The 25025-nt window shown below is 44.2% G+C and overlaps 1 protein-coding gene across 1 annotated transcript in view; it reads left to right on the forward strand.

Moving 5' to 3' along the window:
* Positions 1-19302, forward strand: part of LOC115202999 (protein FAM189A1) — a 164728-nt gene extending 145426 nt beyond the window's left edge. The window contains exons 5-12 of the mRNA XM_029767242.1: positions 2372-2479; positions 4653-4813; positions 12964-13111; positions 16706-16775; positions 16943-17647; positions 17843-17914; positions 18157-18476; positions 18606-19302. Coding sequence (XP_029623102.1) covers positions 2372-2479; positions 4653-4813; positions 12964-13111; positions 16706-16775; positions 16943-17647; positions 17843-17914; positions 18157-18476; positions 18606-18821 — 1800 coding nt within the window. The 3' untranslated portion in view covers positions 18822-19302. The remainder of the gene's footprint in view (positions 1-2371; positions 2480-4652; positions 4814-12963; positions 13112-16705; positions 16776-16942; positions 17648-17842; positions 17915-18156; positions 18477-18605) is intronic.
* The last annotated feature ends 5723 nt before the right edge of the window (positions 19303-25025 follow it).

Below are 25025 nucleotides of genomic sequence, written 5' to 3' on the forward strand. Positions count from 1 at the left end.
GCTTTTGGAATGTGACTGGACAACGACATGTACAGTACATATTCAATGCCTAGATCTCAGTCTATTTTTCTCTCTCTCCTTAAAATTCTAAGTGAAGCTCAAGAATCATTCATTTGGCATCCTCTTCTCTCTATTCCCCGGAGTGAGCCATTGAACTTACCATTGATGCCAGTTTGTTTGGTAGATTGGATGCACAAGGTGATGCAACACTGCAAAGAGAACTGAATAATGAAATAGGCTACGCTGAATGAGGACATGGGGCTCCTGTGACTCCCGGTATCTGGATTGGGTTTGTGTGACTAGCAAGGCATGGGACAGGAACGCATCCCAAAAAGATGAGGAGAAATCAGCTGTGTCAACACCTCAAACAAGATATAATGCAAAGGAAAACAAACAAAATGTCTCCTCTTTGAAAAGAGTTACTATGCATGTTTATACTGAAGTACCAATCTCCATGTATTACCTCTCTAAGTACACAGGAGCATCTCTGCCAAGCTAGCACTTTGTTCCCAAGTGTCAAATAAAGTGACTGAGTCAGAACTAATAACATCCTGTTTGCGTGTTAGGGTTTGATCATATTAGGCCAGACAGTGAAGTGATAGAACATAGTTGAAGGCCAGAAGTGATAGATCTGCCTCTTGTTTGACCTATAGGTCTGTCTACACTGCTTGTCAAATCTCTCTCCAAAGCTACAATGACATTACTCTACACTGTGGTACTAGTACGTATAGTAAATATCACTAGGAAATAATACTGTGTTCCAAACAAACATTGTTCATCCATAATAGCTCTCCATTGTCTGTTTGAAAATGAAAATGAAGTATTTAGTATGAGAGTCAAATACCATGGTAATTTGTGGTTTTCACTGTGCTTAGCTCAGGCTGTGCATTTCTCCCTGTTCAGTATCCACATGATCAGAATGCCAGAAGATAGCTATTAGAAAAAGCACTGTATGGGCGAGGACACTTAGCGGCTGGCTTATTATTTCACCTTGAAGTCGAGCCAAGTAACAAAGAAAAGCAACATGGAAGGAAATCAAGAGCCTATTTTCAGGTTGCATGGGGTTCAATTTCACTAGTATGCATATTTATTCTGGCTGAGAATTCAATAAATCAGCTTATGTCAGTGCATAACCTTCGAACACAGACATCTCTTCAGGGCGCTATTATCACCTTACCCACAGAGACTAGGAAGAGAGATGGTTCCCTGTTGATCCGTGCTTCTTCACAATGGCGCTACTATTGTTAAGCTGTGTTGAAATACTCAACATACCAACCTCATAGAAGATTTATTTCGGGACAGGAGTTGTTCTTGACATGCAACCTGAGCCTCTGGGCCTTAAGCCATGCAGTCCTATTATATCACACTTCAACAGTAGAAGGCACTGTTCATGGTCTTGGTTGGTTACCATGGTCCATGGTGCTGATGAGACGTTCTATTTCACAGTATTTCTGTAAGGCCACTCCTCATTCCCCTCTAGTGTCAGTCTCCAGGCTTTAAGCTGCCTGCTCATCACACAATGTGTTTCTCAAAGGGACTGACTGAGAAAGGATCTGTTTCACAGACTCGGGACCTCACGTGCCAAATGTAGGCTGCATCTGTGAAAGGCTGTGTGAGTCTCGAGCTCTCTGGTCGCAAGAACACCAAGGTTATCAGAGATTTCACCTGTCATATCAATGGGAATCTATTGCTATAACCTCAACAATTTTCAGCATCGGTTGCCTCCCAATGGTGAACACATGTCAAAATAAAAAGAGAGCTTGGGCAAATGTCAAACTCACACAATTTCATTTCTTTCAAGACTGTTCCTGTGGTTGTAAGCAATGCTGCTGACTGGGGGTTCAAAGCAGCCAGTCTGGGCTGCAGTTAGCTGGCTGTCTGTAAACAGGATTTTATGACCTGAAGTGTCAGGGCCGGCAGGGATTCATATTGCTTCATTCCCACATGGTTTAATGAGTGGAAGAGGATGGCGCTGCAGGAAGTGCAGTGCTGAGCTATTAGGTTGACTTTGTTCCTGGTTGGATCATTCTCCGATTTAAGGGGTGATTTGCTGCTGTTATGATGTACTGTATCCTTCCTCTGCAGTGCTCCCCTGCTAGCTAGTCCCTGCTGTGCTGTGTCGCCTTGGTAATGACATCACCATTGTCTGTGTCACCTTCAGTCCCTCTCTCATTTATTTGTTCCCTCTATATATTTCTCTCCTCTTTTGTGTTCTCATGCTTTAATATTTGCTTAGCTTTCCTCACTGTGGCTCAAATGTGACTCCCTCTCCCTTCTCTCTCCCCCTTCCCTCTCTCCCTCCCCCCTTCCCTCTCTCCCTCTGCCCCTTCCCTCTCTACCTTCCCTCTCTCCCTCTGCCTGGGTCCTGAAGGAGCTCCTGTTTAGTGTGTGCGCCCTGAATGTCATCTCCACCATCGTCTGTGCCCTGGCCACTGCCATGTGCTGCATGCAGATGGTCTCCACTGATGTGCTACAGATCGTAAGTAGTGTGACAGAGAACACAATGGACACTTTGTCTCTGACTCTGTCTGACCTGGACTCAATGAGACTGATCTATAGCCTTATGGAGAGCAGCTCTGAACCATCATGAAAGGTAAACACGCCTGGCCTTATAATGCTGGCTTCATAATTCTCCCCTCATATGGCGGTAGTAGTACCAGTAGTATTGTAGTACCATATAGATTTGGAATAAATTGTCTTCAGTCTGACCATCTTAGATAATGTCAACACACATCACGAAGAGCACCCATCCCAGAACAATTCAGAACCTCCACATCACGAAGAGCACCCATCCCAGAACAATTCAGAACCTCCACATCACGAAGAGCACCCATCCCAGAACAATTCAGAACCTCCACATCACGAAGAGCACCCATCCCAGAACAATTCAGAACCTCCACATCACGAAGAGCACCCATCCCAGAACAATTCAGAACCTCCACATCACGCTAAAAACCACAGAGGATTTGAAGAAACCAATGAAAGGGGAAATAATGATTTTTCTCCCTCGCTGTAGTTGGTAATATGTTCACCTTAAAAGGCATGCTGTCCTTAAAATGACCCTCTCGCATTACAAGGGAAACAATGACTGTGCCCAAAACCTAAATGCTTTGCTGTCATCAGGGAAATCAATATGGCGGGGTGCTCCCTTTGCCCTTCAGAGCAATGCTCTCAGCCCATTTAGAATGACTTTCCCAGATGATTGGTGGGCTGGAGCGCCCTCATAGCCACCATTATAACAAAGCGATACTAGCGATACCAGCGGAGTTTGTCTGCACCACTTTAATATCTCTGGGCAATCATTTTCCAGGGGAGAAATAACGTTTTAACATTCTATACAAGAAGGCTTTGTATACAGTTTATGAGCTGAGCTGTAAATTGTGTGGCCTCCTAGATGGGTACATGGCAGATAAGCCCAGGGTGGGAGATTGATAGAGCTGAATTATATTAGTGAGGCAGGAGTTTGGGGCTGGAGCCGGAGCAGATGCAGGGGCTGGGACTGCCTGGCGCTGATGCAGATGTAGGGGTTAGCAATGGGACTGCTGCAGAGGCTAGCGTGGAGGCTGCAGCCTCCTGGAGCAGTAGGGGATTTGTTTCATCTCGGAGCACAAGGTGGCAATGCAAGACATCACTAGTGATCCCAGCTACACAGTCACCTCACAGGCACAATTAGCTACGGGACCAGAAGCTTAAGAGCAGGACAATATGTTTGATTTTGCACCTGGTTCAGTTTATTCATCTTTTGTGGCGAGATGAAAATTGCATAAAAATACTTTTTGTAACCTAAAATGATACAGATCACAGTCATTTGGTTGGTAAGGGCAAGGTTTTACTATTCAGTCATAATTTCAATGAGATATTTTCATGTTTTTGTCCTTGACTGATAATGAATATATCTATATAAACTTTCAATGCTCTTCTTGTATGACACATGATTGATGGCAGACGCAAAGCGACAGTTGGGCACATTTTTCAAAGTCAGATTTGAACTTCAAAGTAGACAGGCTGAACTGCAGTGCGTCCTGAATGGGAACTTCTCAATGGCACGTCGTCGTCTGGTTGTGAGCAGGAGGAATGTGAGACACGCCACTGTTTTAAAAACACAGACCAGGAGAGATTAAACAGGCCTGTACAGTCGTAAGGTCACAGGAGGGTGAATGACAAAGGACCTGTCTCCTCCTATTCCCAGTACACTCACAGAGCCCCTCTCAATCTGGCTTCATTCCCATTTCACGAGGAAAGATTTCTGCTCCCAGGAACAAAGCTAGCTGCCTACTAAAGCCTGACTGACCCAAATGCACAATGTGCTGGCCAGGCCAGGGCAGGCTTCCTTCACTTGACACGTATTAATCTAGCCAGCGTTTTTTCCTCCCACTGCTCCATTGTGTCTGGCTTTATTAGCCCTGCCATTAATGACTTTGCCACCGATAATGACGCATGCTGCTGCATCGTTCCTTCATCCAAGTCTCCAAAAATAAACATCATTGTGTCAGCTAGATAACCTTATTCTGAATGCCGTTTTTCTACAGAATGTTGTTGAAATTGATACATTCAATGGTCCCAGTATAAAGCTTTCAGAATGAGACAAATAGACAAAGGTTTCCTGTCTCTGAAATAAAAGCTGGGTTTATGTCTCTGTCTGTCTGTTTCAGTTCATGCCACACAGAGCACGAGCCCTGAGCGCTGACTGCATGACTCCCCACGGCACCATCCTGCACCAGAACCTTGACTTTGACGAGTTCATTCCACCCATCCCTCCACCACCCTACTACCCCCCAGAGTACACCTGCACCCCGGTGATGGACGGACAGAGGTATCGCAACACAACATCACACAACACAACAGAACAAACACAACATACCACAACACAACACCTTGACCCCGGAGATGGGCGAACTGAGGAACTACAGCAAAGCAACACAACACAACACCTGCACTTCGGTGATAGATGTACAGATGTACTGGCTGCAGCACAACACTCTGACCTCCTAACAACCTCCCACCAGACAGAGTGTTGGCTGACCAACATAGCAACATGCCTGTTTGAATGACTGGCTGTAGCATCTCCTTTGGCACCTGTCACATTGGGTTTGATATAGTCTTGCGTTGCCATACCTCCAAAATCATGTTGTTGTCATGCCTGGAGAATTTTGTATCGCAAAAACAGTTTGAATAGTTCTGCAAGATTTTGATTGGCTGTTACATTTAAGAACCCTTCCCCACACACCCATAGAGGGGGGGTGTTATGTGTGCCACTGTTTTCCGTCCGGGTAGGACACATTTTGTAGAGTTGTTGCGTTTGCTAGTTTCAAGTGGACATTTTCAAATGATCAAGTGTGGCAAACAGTCGGCGATTTATATTTGTTGGAACTGAAAGTGAATTACGCTGGTTAAGTCAAACGTCACAACACGTTCTAAACTGCTCTTTCGACAAACACACTTTTTTACCTTGTCTCCATTTGTCCATATGGCTGCCACCGAAAAATCTTGAAGATTGCCCATTATTATAAAAGATAAGGGCTCAAAAAACTATTCAAGTAAGTAAATATATTTTGAAATGTTAAACTATGTATTACACTTCTAGTAGGCCACTTTGTATGCTAACTCAACTGAGCTGCTAGCTAGCAAGCTAACTTTACACACTGCTTAGCTAAGTGAATTAAATGTCATCATCTAGATAACTTTCTATTAGCTAACTACAGTATCTTGATGTAATCATTGTAAATTAAAAACAGTCTCCAAATGCGTTTGTTGATAACAGCCTAGGATGAGACTAATGGCGCGTTTCCATACAGGATTTACCCCAGTGTTTTACCTAAAAGGCTCAGACTTTTTTGTTTCCATCTACGTGGGCCGGGACCGTGTCTGGGCCATGACTTCGGTGGACCTGCTCTCACTTGGGGCCAAAGCCAGGCCACTGGTACTTTTCAGCCTACATTTACATAACAATGACTAGCTTTAACACCTTCTCACACAGTAACTGTGTACACCAGCGGTGTTTTTGTATACAACATGTGCTAACATAGGTAGCTACAATTGAAATCAGAAGTTTACATACACTTAGGTTGGAGTCATTAAAACTCGTTTTTCAACCACTCCACAAATTTCTTGTTAACAAACTATAGTTTTGGCAAGTCGGTTAGGACATCTACTGTGCACATGACAAGTAATTTTTCCAACAATTGTTTACAGACAGATTATTTCACTTATAATTCCCTGTATCACAATTCCAGTGGGTCAGAAGTTTACATACACTAAGTTGACTGTGCTTTTAAACAGCTTGGAAAATAACAGAAAATGATGTCATGCTTAGAAGCTTCTGATAGGCTAATTGACATAATTTGAGTCAATTTGAGGTGTACCTGTGGATGTATTTTAAGGCCTACCTTCAAACTCAGTGCCTCTTTGCTTGACATCATGGGAAAATCAAAATAAATCAGCCAAGACCTCAGAAAAACAATTGTAGAGCTCTACAAGTCTGGTTCATCCTTGGGAGCAATTTCCAAACACCTGAAGGTACCACGTTCATCTGTACAAACTACAGTACGCAAGAATAAACACCATGGGCCCATCATACCGCTCAGGAAGAAGACACGTTCTGTCTCCTAGAGATGAACGTACTTTGGTGCGAAAAGTGCAAATCAATCCAAGAACAACAGCAAAGGACCTTGTGAAGATACTGGAGGAAACAGGTTCAAAAGTATCTATATCCACAGTAAAATGAGTCCTATATCAACATAACCTGAAAGGCCGCTCAGCAAGGAAGGCCGCTCACCAAAACCGCCATAAAAAAGCCAGACTACGGTTTGCAACTGCACATGGGGACAAAGATCGTACTTTTTGGAGAAATGTCCTCTGGTCTGATGAAACAAAAATAGAACTGTTTGGTCATAATGACCATTGTTATGTTTGGAGGATAACAGGGGAGGCTTGCAAGCCGAAGACACCATCCCAACCGTGAAGTACGGGGGTGGAAGCATCATGTTGTGGGGTGTTTTGCTGCAGGAGGGACTGGTGCACTTCACAAAATAGATGGCATCATGAGGTAGGGAAATTATGTGGATATATTGAAGCAACATCTCAAGACATCTGTCAGGAAGCTAAAGCATGCTCGCAAATGGGTCTTCCAAATGGACAATGACCCCAAGCATACTTCCAAAGTTGTAGCAAAATGTCTTAAGGGCAACAAAGTCAAGGTATTGGAGTGGCCATCACAAAGCCCTGACCTCAATCCTATAGAAAATTTGTGGGCAGAACTGAAAAAGCGTGTGCGAGCAAGGAAGCCTACAAACCTGACTCATTTACACCAGCTCTGTCAGGAGGAATGGGCCGAAATTCACCCAATTTATTGTGGGAAGCTTGTGGAAGGCTACCCGAAACGTTTGACCCAAGTTAAACACTTTAAAGGCAATGCTACCAAATACTAATTGAGTGTATGTAAACTTCTGACCCACTGGTAATGTGATGAAAGAAATAAAAGCTGAAATAAATATTTCTTTCTACTATTATTCTGACATTTCACATTCTTAAAATAAAGTGGTGATCTAACTGACCTAAGACAAGGAATGTTTACTAGGATTAGATGTCAGGAATTGTGAAAAACTGAGTTTAAATGTATTTGGCTAAGGTGTATGTAGACTTCCGACTTCAACTGTATATGCCCTGGGTTATATGTGTAGGCCTACCTATGATCACACATGGTGTATACAAAAACAGTTGAACATCACACACAATGTATAAACCTATTAGAATTGGAGAAGGCCAACCCTGCTGGGGGTCTGCTAGGTGTGCAGGGTTCTGTTTCAGCCCAGAAATAACACACCTGATTCAACTTATCAAACCTAATGAGTTGATAATAAAGTGTGCTATTGCTGGTCTGGAACAGAATCAGCTCACCCAGTAGATCAGGGATCAGTGGAGCAAGGTTAGTCACCACTGGTATGGAGTGTTTTGTTTACCTGAAATTATGCTTTAGTAATAATAGCCTACTTGTTACTACCACTCAATTTTCTATTGTTTAGACTACGATGTCTAATCTATACATACGAGTTAGCTTATTTGGACATTTTGTTTTTGATGAAGTGTTTAAACTTGTTTTAATTGTTAAAATATTATTCAAAATGAACGAGTGTCAATGTTGATGAATCACAATCCTGCAATAAAGAGGCGAAGGGTCTCTAAAGTGTCTGTGTTTCTGTGTTGTATTCTCAAATGAACATGTCTTTTTTTGTCTGTCTAGTTGTAAGATCTCCAATCTGTTTTATTTGATTGTCACTCTGTCTCAGTATGTCAGCTCTGAATCCACTGGCCTTATGGGGATCTGTCATCTGAAGCAGAGAATAGCTAAACTCTCACATGGCTTACATGTTGAGCTATATGTTCTTTATTTAAAATTATACCAGTAGACAATATATATGAGGATAACCATATACCAGTGCTGCAGGCTGGTCTCATAGACTAGACATAACATAGTAAACGTACATCCGGGACACTCAAATAGAGCCTCACAGTGGAGGTGTCATAATACCCATAAAACCTAGTGATCAAACAGGGAAATTGTTCCAATAATTTTTCCACCATTGATTTTAGAAACAATTAAAATAAGGGCTGTGTTTCGCGTAGGCTTATCCTAGCGTGATGTTTTTTGATAAACATATAAAACTCTCTCGGACAAGGTGGCTTTTATCAATATACACTGCTCAAAAAAATAAAGGGAACACTTAAATAACACAATGTAACTCCAAGTCAATCACACTTCTGTGAAATCAAACTGTCCACTTAGGAAGCAACACTGATTGACAATACATTTCACATGCTGTTGTGCAAATGGAATAGACAACAGGTGGAAATTATAGGCAATTAGCAAGACACCCCCAATAAAGGAGTGGTTCTGCAGGTGGGGACCACAGACCACTTCTCAGTTCCTATGCTTCCTGGCTGATGTTTTGGTCACTTTTGAATGCTGGCGGTGCTTTCACTCTAGTGGTAGCATGAGACGGAGTCTACAACCCACACAAGTGGCTCAGGTAGTGCAGCTCATCCAGGATGGCACATCAATGTGAGCTGTGGCAAGAAGGTTTGCTGTGTCTGTCAGCGTAGTGTCCAGAGCATGGAGGGGCTACCAGGAGACAGGCCAGTACATCAGGAGACATGGAGGAGGCCGTAGGAGGGCAACAACCCAGCAGCAGGACCGCTACCTCCGCCTTTGTGCAAGGAGGAGCAGGAGGAGCACTGCCAGAGCCCTGCAAAATGACCTCCAGCAGCCCTCCATGTGCTCGCCAGAGGTAGCCTGACTGCCATTAGATACCGAGATGAGATCCTCAGACCCCTTGTGAGACCATATGCTGGTGCGGTTGGCCCTGGGTTCCTCCTAATGCAAGACAATGCTAGACCTCATGTGGCTGGAGTGTGTCAGCAGTTCCTGCAAGAGGAAGGCATTGATGCTATGGACTGGCCCGCCCGTTCCCCAGACCTGAATCCAATTGAGCACATCTGGGACATCATGTCTCGCTCCATCCACCAACGCCACGTTGCACCACAGACTGTCCAGGAGTTGGCGGATGCTTTAGTCCAGGTCTGGGAGGAGATCCCTCAGGAGACCATCCACCACCTCATCAGGAGCATGCCCAGGCGTTGTAGGGAGGTCATACAGGCACGTGGAGGCCACACACACTACTGAGCCTCATTTTGACATCAAAGTTGGATCAGCCTGTATTGTGGTTTTCCACTTTAATTTTGAGTGTGACTCCAAATCCAGACCTCCATGGGTTGATAAATTGGATTTCCATTGATTATTTTTGTGTGATTTTGTTGTCAGCACATTCAACTATGTAAAGAAAAAAGTATTTAATAAAATTATTTCATTAATTCAGATCTAGGATGTGTTATTTTAGTGTTCCCTTTATTTTTTTGAGCAGTGTATTTGGCTCAATTTATTCTCAGATTTTAACATGCTAATTAGCATCAAAGTAGAGATCATTCAAGACTACAAATCCCTGCAGGCTTGTGCACATCACAGCTAGCTGACACCTTTGCTAACAGGTATTCTGTCAATTTAAAACTTGCTTTAGACAGTTCACAGAATTATTAATTTAAAAACATTTAGCAAATTTATTCATGACTAAATTTAGCTAACATTAGATAGTTAATCCAGATATTCTTACCTTTTTGCCTCGATTCGGCTGTCTCGTCCAGATCGTGGTATTTGTAGTTCTTTTTGATAGCCACATTAGCAGCTAATTAGCATTTCATTTTTGGGAAGTAAATACAGGCGAACATATTGACTAAAGTCCCCTTGTCAGGGAGCTCTCGAGTGGCACAGCCGTCTAAGGCACTGCATCGCAGAGAGACATCACTACAGACCCGGGTTTGATCCCAGGCTGTGTTGCAACCGGCCACAACCGCGAGACCTATGAGGTGGCACACAATTGGCCCAGCGTCGTCCGGGTTAGGAGAGGGTTTGGTTGGTACGGGATGTCCTTTTCCCATCGCACTCTAGCGGTTCCTGTGGCGGGCCGGGCGCATGCACACTGACTTTGGTCACCAGTTGCACAGTGTTTCCTCCGACACATTCGTGCGACTGGCTTCCGGGTTAAGTGGGCAGTGTGTCAAGATGCAATGCGGCTTGGCAGGGTGTTTCGGAGGACGCATGGCTCTCGACCTTAGCCTCTCCCGAATCCGTACGGGAGTTGCAGCGATGGGACAAGACTGTAACTACCAATCGGTTATCACGAAATTGGGGAGAAAAAGGGGTAAAAAATATAATAAATAAAAAAGTTACCTGGTCCTAGAGAGATTTACACAGTTATCAAAATGTCACGCCAGGGTAAGTCTACACGAAACACAGCCCTTATTTGAACTCTTTCTAAAATCTCCTATGGGATAAATGAATGGTGGAAAACAATTAAAGCAGGACAATTAACGAAGAGGCAACTCAAATTAACTTTGATCGCTTTTATTCAAATTTTTACATTGCAAAAAGTTACACTTATTTTTCATGCCACATGAGGTACCGGATCTGGCCAAATAGGTTCCGGAAAGAAGAACGGAGAGGTGCCGGATCCTGTTCCGGCTCAAATTAACGCTAACGCTAACCCCTAACCCCTAGCCCCTAGCCTAGCTAACGTTCGCCACCTAGCTAGAATTCATAACATATCATATGTTTTGCAAATTCATAACATATTGTACATTTTGCAAATGCGTAACATATTGTACATTTTGCAAATGCGTAACATATTGTACATTTTGCAAATTCGTAACATATAATATGAATTGTAATTCATAACATAGCATACGGATTTACGTACAGAATAATACAAAATGCTCTGAGACTATGTTGAGTGCTGACAAAATTGTTTTGTGTAAAAATCCAACCCTTGTAATTTAGGAACAGTATGAAAGTAAGACGATGACAATTCGGTTACAGGAGATGAGCATTAGAGGTAACATATTTTGAGGTTCATTTTATTTTATTAATTTTAGCAATGTTGCTTGCGAAAAAGGTTGTCATTGTTCCCATAGTAGATAGACCAGGCGTATTCAACTCTTACCCTATGAGGTCCAGTGTCTGCTGGTTTTCTCTTCTACCTGATAATTAATTGCATCCACCTGGTGTCCCAGGTCTAAATTAGTCCCTGATTAAAGGGGAACAATGAAAGCAGTGAAAGCCGTGGAACTGACTTCTAGGTCCAGAGTTGAGTTTGAGGGAGATAGACAGTACCATGGTTGCTTTATGTATCACTGACCCCGAATAAGCTAAATACTGGGCTAACACAGCTAACCTTTAGGTCGATAATATGCTGTTTTTATTAACATTTTGTTACCTTAATAATCCTGAGAGAAATTGAACTAGCTTGTAGCTAGTTATACCTAGGTAGCTTACAAGGTTAACTGACTTTTCTCAAAATTAACCTCATTGTGACTAGCTACTTCTTGTCCCAGGGCTCATGCAAGCCTGCACACCCAAATATCACTCCAGAAATGTCAAAATAAGAAATATTCAACTGGCCAGCATTGCAGCTTCATCTCATCTCAAAACAACAGAGAAATGCTGTTTTGTCACCAGTATTTGTTTTATTGATTTTTTTTGTCTTCAAGCACTGAGGGGGTTCAATTAATCTCACCCGGGCTCCCGTGTAGGCGTGTTTTGCACTGTGATTTACACCTGGTTCGCACCCCTCTTTAGCTGATTTTTGCCATGGAACTTCCCCAGGTTTCCCGTTTTAGGGAAGCGAGGTTCATGACGAGGCTAGGTTTGATACAACTCCCTAGTTTGATTATTTGGTTTTGTCCTCGCCAAGAATCATATTATATTTTTGTGATTGACGGCAGAGCTGAAACTAAACACATATGTTTTATTAAATAGGTATCTTGTAAGTGGCTAGAGCAAGTTTGATCGTAAATATGTATTCTGTGGAGCCCTTGGGCCAAGCCACTCACAATGCTTAGTATGGACTACCAGAATGTTGTAGTGCTTTGTTAAAGAGCACTGGTAACATCCATGGCCTTGTGTAAATGTGCCATTGATCTCCTTCCACTTGGTATAAGAGAATCAGTTCCATTTCCACATCTTTGACAGCATGCTGATCCGGCTGCTTGGCTAGATGCCATGTGTTCTTGTCAATTAGGCTGTAAATAGAAACATGCAGAGGAAGCCTTTATAGAGTCCCCTACCTGAGGGCAGAAACATGTCATGACATCATCATGCGCTGGATGATTGATTCAGACACTCAAGTTGTATTTTATACTCTGCCACTTCACAGGAGAACGGGTTTTAATTAAAAAAGATGGCTCTTGCATGGGTGAGATATTTTTAATTAACACCACATGAAAAACAATGTGTCTCTCAACCAATTGAATGTGTTTGTTTACTCTAAAATGAAGTGTTGCTGGATTCAGGAAGAAGAGGATATTTGTATTATTTCTCTCCTCACACCTTTCCTCCATAATGTTTCTCACATTCAGAAGTCTACATCTGGACTTTCCACACTCCCCGTTCAGTGCCATCTATGGAGTGCCCATCAACAGCCCTGGGACACTGTACCCCTCTGAGTTGCCCCCGTCATATGAGTCTGTGGTGGGGATGGGGATGGGGCAGACCCCTGCCAGTCAGGTGAGTATCACTACCATCCTTCCCTCATAAAAGATCAGTGTACTAGCCAGCCTCTTTCTAACATTACACATTCTCTATTCACAGTCAGAGTCGTTTAGAACCCCGCTCACTGTTGAATTACGTCCCTGTTTACATGCACATTGTAAGAACACACCTACAAGAAAGGCATTTTGACTTCAGAAGAAGTTGTTGTATGAGATCATAAAGAGAGAAGGAGAAGTACACAGAGAGAAGCTAGCTAGTTAGAGACTCAGTTGAAGTTTCTATTTGGGTTGAGGATTAGTGAGGTGAGAGGATTGTATGCTCCTCTCGCTCTCTGTGTAAATTGCTGCCACAGGCTCTAATAAAGGAGACATAATAAAGACGTGTAACATTTCCTTATGCAGATGACCCAATTCACTGCTGACCTCATAAGGCCTCCCCTAAGACAGCAGCACACACATACAGAGCATTCAGAAAGTATTCAGACCCCTTGACTTTTTCCACATTTTGTTACGTTACAGCCTTCTAAAATGGAATCTACACATAATACCCCATAATAATAAAGCAAAAACAGTTATTTTTTTAGGTATCACATTTACATAAGTATTCAGACCCTTTACTCAGTACTTTGTTGAAGCACCTTTGGCAGGAATTACAGCCTCGGGTCTTCTTGGGTATGACACTACAAGCTTGGCACACCTGTATTTGGGGAGTTTCTCCCATTCTTCTCTGCAGATCCTCTCAAGCTCTGTCAGGTTGGATGGGGAGCGTCGCTGCACAGCTATTTTCAGGTTTTTGCAGTGATGTTCAATCGGGTTCAAAACCGGGCTCTGGCTGGGCCCCTCAAGTACATTCAGAGACTTGTCCCGAAGCCACTCCTGCATTGTCTTGGTTGTGTGCTTAGGGTCGTTGTCCTGTTGGAAGGTGAACCTTCGCCCCAGTCTGAGATCCTGAGTGCTCTGGAGCAGGTTTTCATCAAGGATCTCTGTGTACTTTGCTCCTTTCAGCTTTCCCTCGATCCTGACTAGTCTCCCAGTCCCTGCTGCTGAAAAACATCGCCATAGCATTATGCTGCCAGCACCATGCTTCATCGTAGGGATGGTGCCAGGTTTCCTCCAGACATCACGCTTGGCATTCAGGCGAAAGAGTTCAATCTTGGTTTCATCAGACCAGAGAATCACATTTTTCATGGTCTGAGAGTCCTTTAGGTGCCTTTTGTCAAACTCCAAGCGGGCTGTCATGTGCCTTTTACTGAGGAGTGGCTTCCGTCTAGCCACTGCCATAAAGGCCTGATTGGTGGAGTGCTGCAGAGATTGTCCTTCTGGAAGGTTCCCCCATCTCCACATCGGAACTCTGGAGCTCTGTCAGAGTGACCATCGGGTTCTTGGTCACCTCCCTGACCAAGGCCCTTCTCCCCCGATTGCTCAGTTTGGCCGAGTGGCCAGCTCTAGGAAGAGTCTTGGTGGTTCCAAACTTCTTCCATTTAAGAATGATGGAGGCCACTGTGTTCTTGGGGACCTTCAATGCTGCAGACATTTTTTGGTACCCTTCCCCAGATCTGTGCCTCGACACAATCCTGTCTCGGAGCTCTACGGACAATTCCTTCAAACTCATGGCTTGGGTTTTGCTCTGACATGCACTGTCAACTGTTTGACCTTATATAGACAGGTGTGTGCCATTCCAAATAATGTCCAATCAATTGAATTTATCACAGGTGGACTCCAATCACATTGTAGAAACATCTTAAGGATGATCAGTGGAAACAGGATACACCTGAGCTCAATTTCGAGTCTCATAGCAAAGTGTCTGAATACTTATGAAAATAAGGTATCTTTTTTTTATACTGTAAATGTGCAAACATTTCTAAAAATCCGCTTTCACTTTGTCGTTATGGGGTATTGTGTGTAGATTGGAAAACAATTTTTTTAATCAACTTTAGAATAAGGCTGTAACCTAACAAAATGTGGAAAAGTTAAGGGGTCTGAATACTTTCCGAATGCACTATAGGTGTGATGGAAAAAGTCTAATTTAGATGAGATACAGAAGACACATCTTGTCTGGTAGAACATCAGAGCAGGTATAGATTTCAGTTTGGTGTTTGTCCTATGAACTCAATCATGGAGGTACTATTGTTGTCCACCTGGAGAAAATGTGAGATGTCACTTCTTCAAGGAATATACTTGGCTTTCTGTTGAATGCAGCTGGGTCGTTCCACCAATCGGGTACCTTTTGAGAAGTCGAACTTGGTAAAAAAAAAAACATCTCATTTTAATATTGACATAAAGAGCACATGTTCATCTTAAAAAAACATGTTTTCCCCATCTCTTGAGGTTAAATAAAAAAAATACTATAGTAATTGCCTATTAAGTGCCATTGAAAGTAACAGGGTTGACTGTAACAGGGTTGACGATTTCATCTTAAATCAGCCGTACATCCCCTTGTGACAGGGGGAATGGAAGCTTGTTGTGTGCAACAGGGAGTGGCAATTGAATGCACGCTTAACAAAAAATGACATTCAGTCATTGACGCAGTTATCTGTTCAGAGCTGAGTGGTGCTTTGTGGCTCTCCTAAGACAGACAAGGTCTCTTGTTTCTTACATGACAGTGAAGGGAAACCACAGGAGACAAAGACATAGGAATCCAATCTGTAACAAAGCTGGGTCGTTCCACAAAAAGAGTGCATTTTGTGTCCCTTTGATATTTTAGGAGACATTGTGCACTAACATTTTAGAACAAGATATATTATTTGCTCTAAAATGTAATACCGAAAGGCTTCCCCTCATCTTTTAGAGCTCTTTGCACAGATCTTTTGAAAATTATCTTCTAACAAAGATTCTGTGAATGAGGTCAAATCAATACAGCGTTTTCTCACCTGAAGTACATGCCTTTGAAGTGTTGATGCAGAGAAAGCACCTAAGGGGACTGGCTGCTGTTAGATGTATGCCTCATAGGGGAGCAGCTGCAATAGGAGGATCTAGATTCCCCTTGAATAGACACTCGTCGCTCACCTAGCAGGTTGACTAGAATAGAGGTATAGACCCGAAATGATCCGTTTGTACAGGTGACTGCAGCTTATGATTGGTAAGACTGAGGTATTGTATTGGAACATACTTTATATTAAATGGTACTAAAGACACTACACAGAATTACATTACATGCTTCTAAGACCCTGATTATCCTTTTTCATATTCACTGCTATGATTTAGAAACACTCATCATGATGGGATGAGAAAGACATTACACATAATGCAATAAGCATACGATTACCTAAGAAAACCACATTACAGTGACAGTTCACCTCCTCTAAAATCCCAGTGGAATTCCTGATGTAGTGGGTGATGTGTGCTTAGAGAGCTCTCTACTGGCCAGAGTGTGGTACTGAGCACATGGTTGCCAGATGTGTCGGGAAGAAGCAGCGGCCTCTGACAGATGTTCTCCAAAAATAATTATCTGACTCTCCCACCTGTTCCTCATCTTTAACAAGGGTTTCACTAATGGCAGAATTATTTGGTTCCCTCACTCACTATCCCTTTGGAAATGTGTGTCTCCTTTGTCAACTGTAAAAACGAATCATTTGTGTGTGTCTGTCTGTGCATGTGCTCCTCTCTGCAGGTCACTACTAGCATTGATCAGCAGGCCAGCCTCTGTGAGAGAAACACCACAGCTGGTCTCAGTACTCAGGGTAAGGAAGGCTTAATCACTATCACTACAGCCACCCCTCACACCACTTTGACTGTGTGTGTGAACAGGCTGGTGTATCACCCATAGGGGTTGAGCCATGTTTGATATCTATGCCTGTACTGTAATTTGGTGCAGCTGATGCTTGTGCTCTCCTGTGTCTTGGCCCAGCCTCGGTGGACAGTGCCTCTCTAATGGTATCAGAGGAGGTGGCAGAAATTCCAGACCACAGTTGCTCCTCAGAGGATCTCTGTTCCCTGGAGAGGCAGGGCTCTGACTCCTCTCCCTATGGCACGCTGCACACCGCCCCCACTGATGGCGGCTGTATCAGTCTAGAGCTCAATGCCCGCTTCTCCCACCGCCACCGTGGCCCGGCCCGGCTCGACGACACTGGCCACAGCGAGTCCTCCCACACCCAGGACTCCATACCCCGCTCTCCAGACTGGTCCATAGAGAACGTCAACATACTGGAGCACGAGGAGCCCAAGGGAGGAGCAAAGCTACACGCAAACCTCAGAGAACGAGCCAGTAGGAAGCAGCTGATTCTTCCTGTCCCTCCAACTCCTCCCTCCCTGCCCTCTGCCTCCCCCTCTGCAGCCGCAGCCGCAGCCACAGCCTCCGTAGAGACAGCCTCAGCAGCCCAGAGCCTCCCTGCCTGCCCCTCCCCGTCCCCCCCTGCCCGGCCCCGTGGCTCACGGCTGTGCTTCAGTGTGTGGTCCCCATCCTCCTCTTCCTCCTCCCCGGCCTCGCAGCCCCCTTCTACCTCAGCGCCCGCAGAGCGACCACGCTTGCTCCGGTCAGGCAGGAGGTATCGCAAGCTGGCTCGCATCGTACGCTCCACCAGCGACCCCATCTCCTGTACCTCCATATCTGGAAGTACGTGAGTTGTTCCTGTGTCGGCACGGCACTGCTCCCCATGTGTTGTTTAGGAAAGATCCTGTCATTACTGTTGAGATGAACCGGGTTAATCAGACCACATAGGCAGCTAGCATCACTTCATTTAGTGAAATGCAAATAATATACTTTAGCATAAGTACTTGTTCACCATAAGGCTAACATCTCCCTCTGCAGGTGACAGCTGTGGCTGCCCCTCTGCAAGCAACCCTCCTCCTGAAGATTCTCCTCAGACTTCACCAGAGCAAGGTAACGTCCACCCCACCAGAGCCTTTTACCACCTCTCTACTATGTACGCCTTTCACATCTCCCCACCAGATCACTCCCCACCTAACCTGGCAGTCTACACATACCCCTGGCGAAAACAGCCATTTAGAACAGCAACTCGTTGGTGAAAATAGTGTTCACCTACAGAATGTGCAAATTTGTTGAATGTGTTGAGTCCCGCCTGATTGGATGTTGTTGTATGGTTGTATCTTCGGTGTGTTCAGAGTCTACAGAGGTGGCAGCTCCTCTCCACGCCGCTGCCAAAGTCAGCACCCGCAGTGGTAGGAAGCAGAAGGAGGGGAGGAAAGTGGACATCCGCCTCAAACCGCGAGCCCTGCACACGGTCTCCAACGAGCGCCCACACTCTCTGGCTGACCTCAAGACGTATAAAGACACCAAAATCCTGGTGGCCAAATTCCTGGAGCACTCCAGCTGCAGTCTACCTCCAGAGGTCCAGCAGGTGGTCAACAGCATCAAGTATGTCATCAAGTCTGACGAGAGACACATGGAGGAAGCTATTTTCAGTGCCAATGTCATAGATCAGGTACGCCTATTGATGGGCATGATAACTTGGGCTGATAACTTAATGAAACCATTGTTGGATCATTCTGGGTTAAACTGTTGGTCAGTGATATTAATGGATGTGTTTGTTTGTGTCTGTTACTTTGCACAGGTGATGACACAGTCACAACGCATCATCGGCAGCCCAAGGAAGCGTGCCCATGAAGACTTGCACCTCCAAAGCTGTGGGGCCTTGAGTTCCCCTTCCTCATCCCTGCGCCGTCCACCTACAGCGCCAGGGCCTCCCAACCCCCCTGCTCCCCTGGACTCCTCTCCCTCACCCTCTGAACGCACTCAAAGCCTTTTGTGTAGAGAGACCATCCTTTGACCGCCCTCCCTCCCCACCAAGGACTCAACCCCTATTTCTATCTCATAGTGCCCTGTGAGACTGTGCCAAGACTTTAGCAGAAACGAACTCAGTAAGTCATGTCTGGACTGGATTGGCTTCTGTTCTCTCTCATATCAAAAACAGCAGAATGTTCTCTTCTCCCTCAGGGGATTTTTTAACAGTCTCAACCCTGTAAACACACTTGTAAGCCAACTAAATGGAGATGTCATGATGAATAACTAGTGCTGTACTTTATGAAAAGGGAAAAAAACGACTTTGTATTAAAACTGTGAACTGGACAGTTTTTGGATGGTACTAGCTCCTGCAGACTTTGTGGATTCTGATTGGCTGAATACTATGTGCCACTGCAGGACAGAGAACTTTACAAAAGTGGATTATTTAACTTACCTCAATGTGTTACAGTTCTTATCAGTGTTACAATAAAATATGACTTTCTATGTTGTAGTCGACCTCCTTTCAACAATGGTATGTCATTTGAACATTACATACATTTTTAGGTTGGCGCGAGAGACACAGAAGCCAAGCTTACAGAGGATGCATGGCGCAACTGAATAGTAAAAAAAAAAAAATGAAAATACTGTATGTACAAATCACACAAATTGTGTAATATTTTGAAAACCTTGTTCATTGTAACTTTCGAAATATCAAGAGCTTGTGGTTTGACAAACTATTCTGAATGAGCTGGGTTGCCATCCAATTGGCGACTGATTTTCAGGTGAATATTCAAAAATCTGCGTAAAAACAATATGCAAATTTTCCCAACAGAAGTGTTTCCATCAAACTGACTTATCAGCGGATAAAAGGCTGTGCGTGATTACGTAGTGTACATAAAATGACTTTTGCACTTAAGTTTTCATGTACTGAATAAATCAATTGAAGTTTAAAGGGATAGTTTACCCAAATTACAAAATGACATATTTGTTTCCTTACTATGTAAGCAGTCTATGGACAAGGTATGACAGCAATCGATGCTTTGGTTTCATTTCCCTGGTACTGTTTCCATATGCTAACGTTTTAAGATTTTTGGCACAAATCCCATTCAAATCATGGGACATATATTATACTATTTCGGGCATAATTTCCAAATCATGTGAAAATATCTCAAATTGATTGTGAACCTCAAGAAAGTCACTTATAGATGTTTTAAAAAATGTCTCTCATTGATCGAGACAGGTGAGTGTCATTGTGACATGCAGGACCCAGGGGTAAATGTAGATTACATTTCCCAGTACGGGACAATGTGTGCACACACCCCAAAAAATGATGGGCCAAATCATAGAACTACATATAGAACCCCTATTAATTCAATAGGATCTCTGTGGGCCCAGTCCTAAAGATTTGTCATTTCACTTTTAAAATGTATGACCTTTTATTGTGGCATAAACACAAACGGTCATAATGTTTTCATCCGATTCTCAAACATTCCCTTCAAAGGGCTCCTTTACTAGACTACCCGCGCTCATTCACCCACTCGCAACATATTTCCAGCCGTCAAACAGTGGTAAATGGAAAGAGACATCTGTTACACAAAACACCAAAAAGTGTAATGATATATGTCATTTGGTGATTGTCATTAGGCTAGAATGTATGCATCCACTGCTGTCCTGCGTCTCGGTTTCCGCCACTACTCATCTCTGCCTTGGCAAAATGTCAGTGTTCTCATTGAACCATATCGCATTTTGGAGTGTATAGGTCGCTATACCACCCGTTTTCAAGTCCAATCGCACATTTTTCATGCCTCTGACATACGGTAATGATTAATAGCCTACAGTTTTGTTGACATTTTGTTTTAATTATTATGATAGGCTCATGTTTTACCGGTATGGTGTACACCCACTATTTATTTTGCTGGGACTCTGTGCCAGACCGTACCACCTTACTTTCACCCCTGGATGGACGCACCTGTCTCAAGCAATGAGAGAGGATTTGAAATAGACAAGATGGCGGCTTACACATCGTTGCATTACTTCACGGAGCAAAACATTTATTTATTTTAATAACAGAGCATTTAAAAAATACTAACGAACTTATGAAGTTCATCATACCTTATTCCCTCTGCCTATAAACTCTGCATGCTTTTACATGTCGTGGTGGTAGTAGGCTACAACATAGTCACTTACGGCACGCATAAAAGCGTGTCCATCGTAATTGTTGCATAATCTATTTCACCTGCCCCGACCTTCTTCTTCTTTAAATTTGTACTGTCACAGCCTCCCTATTCATCTATTTCTCTTATCTAGCCCTGTGTTTCCGTCTACTGTTCTGGAGTGTGAATTCAATACACTTTGTGAGACAAAAAGGGATGGAACAACAGATGGGGAAAAGGGAGAAAAACTGCCATACCAACTAACCCTGTACCCTTTAAAACCTCACCACTATCTGATCCTACAGCGGATCAGCAGCCTGGGAGGTGTGGAAACTATCGTTCAACACACCTTGTAACTCTTCTGCAGTAAAATCACGTACAACCAAGTGCTTTTCTGCAGCTGCCAGCACAACATCTAATTTCTGTGATTTACGTTCTATTACTGCGGTACAGATGAAAACGATGGGTATGGACGCTAAGAAACACAGTTACTGAAGCACATGTTATTCCTATCAATATCTATTGGCCTTATCCTACTCACAGGGATCCTCTTCACTGCCTCAGCATATGACACCTTCTGTACTACTCTGATCCTGGCAACCTCAACCTACCTTTCTCTCACCGGACACTTCTGATCTCCAGCACCATGGATACCCCTACAGTTTACACACCCAACTTTTTCCACTGACACTACATATTCCTTTATCTCATGTCCTCCTGTACACTTCTCACATCTAAGAATCTTCCTCCTACACACTGTTGCAACATGACCATACACTTGGCACCTGAAACACTGCAGCAGGTTCAGCACAAAACCTCGTACTGGATAACTGATATATCCTAACATGACTTAGTCAAGTAAAGACAACATCATAACTCAAAAGAACAGAGAGTGACTCTTCTATTTCACCCCACTCTCCACGGGGTCTCTGTCGCATCAAATGGTGGGCATCACAAACACTGGGAATCTTCCCCTTCAGCTGATCCATGTTCACCCCTGCCTCTACTCCAGTAATCACTCCCTTCAATGGCGCCCTGTTCTTGAGAGCAACACAAACAACATATCTTGTCGAATCATATTTTTTTATTTTATCCAGTCGGACAAACACTCCAAACAGCCTACCCTACTGCCCGGAGGCGTCTGCATGTTCCTAAAGTACACCGATGCCTCATTTTGGGGGAGGGGGGGTGACAACGACATGTCCCCCGTCCCCAGTGAAAGTTGCACCCCTGATTTTAACTCTAGAATAACTGTTTCTGGCTCATATCGATGCCACCCACATAGGACGTTTTCAAAGGGATTTGTTGCTTTTTAAAGGCAGTCGCTCTTTAACCACATTTACATACTATGGAAGCATTTAGTTGCTGAAACTCAATTGGAAATACAAGTGGACCCATCCACAGTTTTTATGGAAGTAAAGTCATACCATATCAAAAAAATCATGACAGCTGTGATGGAAACAGGAAGTTTCGGTACGATTTTATAAATGCAAACAGATCATTTGTTCATTCGACATGGTGGGATCTTTTTGTGTCGATAAAATGAATTATGCAGTGGAAATGCCTTTATGCAAATATTGTTATAATAATAACTTGGAGTCGTGATGATATGCATATGGTGTGTGGTCCTCCCACTAAGACTCGGGAAACCATACAGTTTATTAGGCTATAGATTTAATAAATTATGATGAACTTCACAGGGTGGTGAAAGTACAAGGTGATGAGCTTGATGCTCCTTTCCAATAAATATCGAGGGTCTTATTCTGGTGACATGATTATAGATGCTTGACTGCTATTTGACAACAACAAAGATCATTTACATTTACATTTAAGTCATTTAGCAGACGCTCTTATCCAGAGCGACTTACAAATTGGTGCATTCACCTTATGATATCCAGTGGAACAACCACTTTACAATAGTGCATCTAAATATTTTAAGGGGGGGGGGGGTTAGAAGGATTACTTTATCCTATCCCAGGTATTCCTTAAAGAGGTGGGGTTTCAGGTGTCTCCGGAAGGTGGTGATTGACTCCGCTGTCCTGGCGTCGTGAGGGAGCTTGTTCCACCATTGGGGTGCCAGAGCAGCGAACAGTTTTGACTGGGCTGAGCGGGAACTGTGCTTCCGCAGAGGTAGGGAGGCGAGCAGGCCAGAGGTGGATGAACGCAGTGCCCTTGTTTGGGTGTAGGGCCTGATCAGAGCCTGAAGGTACGGAGGTGCCGTTCCCCTCACAGCTCCGTAGGCAAGCACCATGGTCTTGTAGCGGATGCGAGCTTCAACTGGAAGCCAGTGGAGAGAGCGGAAGAGCGGGGTGACGTGAGAGAACTTGGGAAGGTTGAACACCAGACGGGCTGCGGCGTTCTGGATGAGTTGTAGGGGTTTAATGGCACAGGCAGGGAGCCCAGCCAACAGCGAGTTGCAGTAATCCAGACGGGAGATGACAAGTGCCTGGATTAGGACCTGCGCCGCTTCCTGTGTGAGTCAGGGTCGTACTCTGCGAATGTTGTAGAGCATGAACCTACAGGATCGGGTCACCGCCTTGATGTTAGTGGAGAACGACAGGGTGTTGTCCAGGGTCACGCCATGGTTCTTAGCACTCTGGGAGGAGGACACAAGGGAGTTGTCAACCGTGATGGCGAGATCATGGAACGGGCAGTCCTTCCCCGGGAGGAAGAGCAGCTCCGTCTTGCCGAGGTTCAGCTTGAGGTGGTGATCCGTCATCCACACTGATATGTCTGCCAGACATGCAGATGCGATTTGCCACCTCATGTACTGTGCCTTGCAAAAGTATTCACCCCTTGGCGTTTATCCTATTTTGTTGCTTTACAACCTGTCATTAAAATTGATATTTATTTGGATTTCATGTATTGGACATACACAAAATAGTCCAAATTGGTGAAGTGAAATGAAAAATATAACTTGTTTCAAAAATAAATTAAATTTTAAAAACGGAAAAGGGGTGCGTCAATATGTTTTCACCCCCTTTGCTATGAAGCCCCTAAATAAGATCTGGTGCAACCAATTACTGATAAGTGGAGCGACACAGGGGAACCCAAGAGCAGACTCAGATGAGGAAACAGGGATGAATGAACCAAAATATTTATTGTTACACAGGGAGATATGGAGTGCAGATCCAGGGAAGCTCGGATGAGTTGCAGAAAAACCAGATGTGGAGACTGAGGTTGGAGTTAGCTGAGTAGAACAGGGTAAACAGGTCCTGAGGGGAATCCAAGGTAGTGGTGGCGAGTAAAATCGAGAGCAAGGTAGTTGGGTGGTGAGATGTGGAACAAGAGACAGAGACAGAGCGGTAACTGCAATGAGAGGATAAACGGTGTCAGGCAGGGAAACAGGCACAACAGAGTACCAGGATCTTGAATAATCATAAATGGCTAGAATCATGAACTGACTTAGCAGAGATTACGATCTGGCAGAGTGGAAGTGGCAGGACTGAGTATTTGTAGAGGTCTTGATTATGGAACGAGTTGCAGCTGGTAGGGATCTGCTCTGACTCCAGCACACTTGTCTCCAACCACACATTCACACAGAGAACGGGCCAGGGAGAGAGAGAGATTGTACAGGGGGAGTAACTGCAGGTCAAGAAGACACCGGATGAACACCAGAGGTTGTAGCAGGAGCAGATGTGACAATTACCTTCAGAAGTCACATAATTAGTTAAATAAAGTGTCACTCCTTCAACGTTGCTCCTGCAACGCCCTCTACAGCTCATCCTTGACCTGCCGCCACTCCCCCAGTACTCTCTCCCTCTCCCTCTCCCTTTCCCTCTCCCTCTCTCTGTGTGTGTGTGATTGTGTGGGCAGAGACAGGTGTGCTGGAGTCAGAGCAGATCCCCACCAGTTGCAACCTGTTCCATAATTAAGACCTCTACAAATGCTCAGCCCTGCCACTTCCACGCTGCCGGATCGTAATCTCTACTCAGTCAGTCTATGGGCTAGCCGTTTGTTACTATTCAGAGCCTGCTATCCTGTTGTGCCTGTTTTCCTTGCCTGACGCTGTTTTCCTCTCCACTACAGTTCTGCCCACTCTGACTCTGGTCCCTGTCTCCTGTCCCATGTCTCATCATCCTGCTCCTCTGTCCTGG

This window comes from Salmo trutta, chromosome 12, assembly GCF_901001165.1.
Source record: "Salmo trutta chromosome 12, fSalTru1.1, whole genome shotgun sequence".
Classification (NCBI taxonomy): domain Eukaryota; kingdom Metazoa; phylum Chordata; class Actinopteri; order Salmoniformes; family Salmonidae; genus Salmo; species Salmo trutta.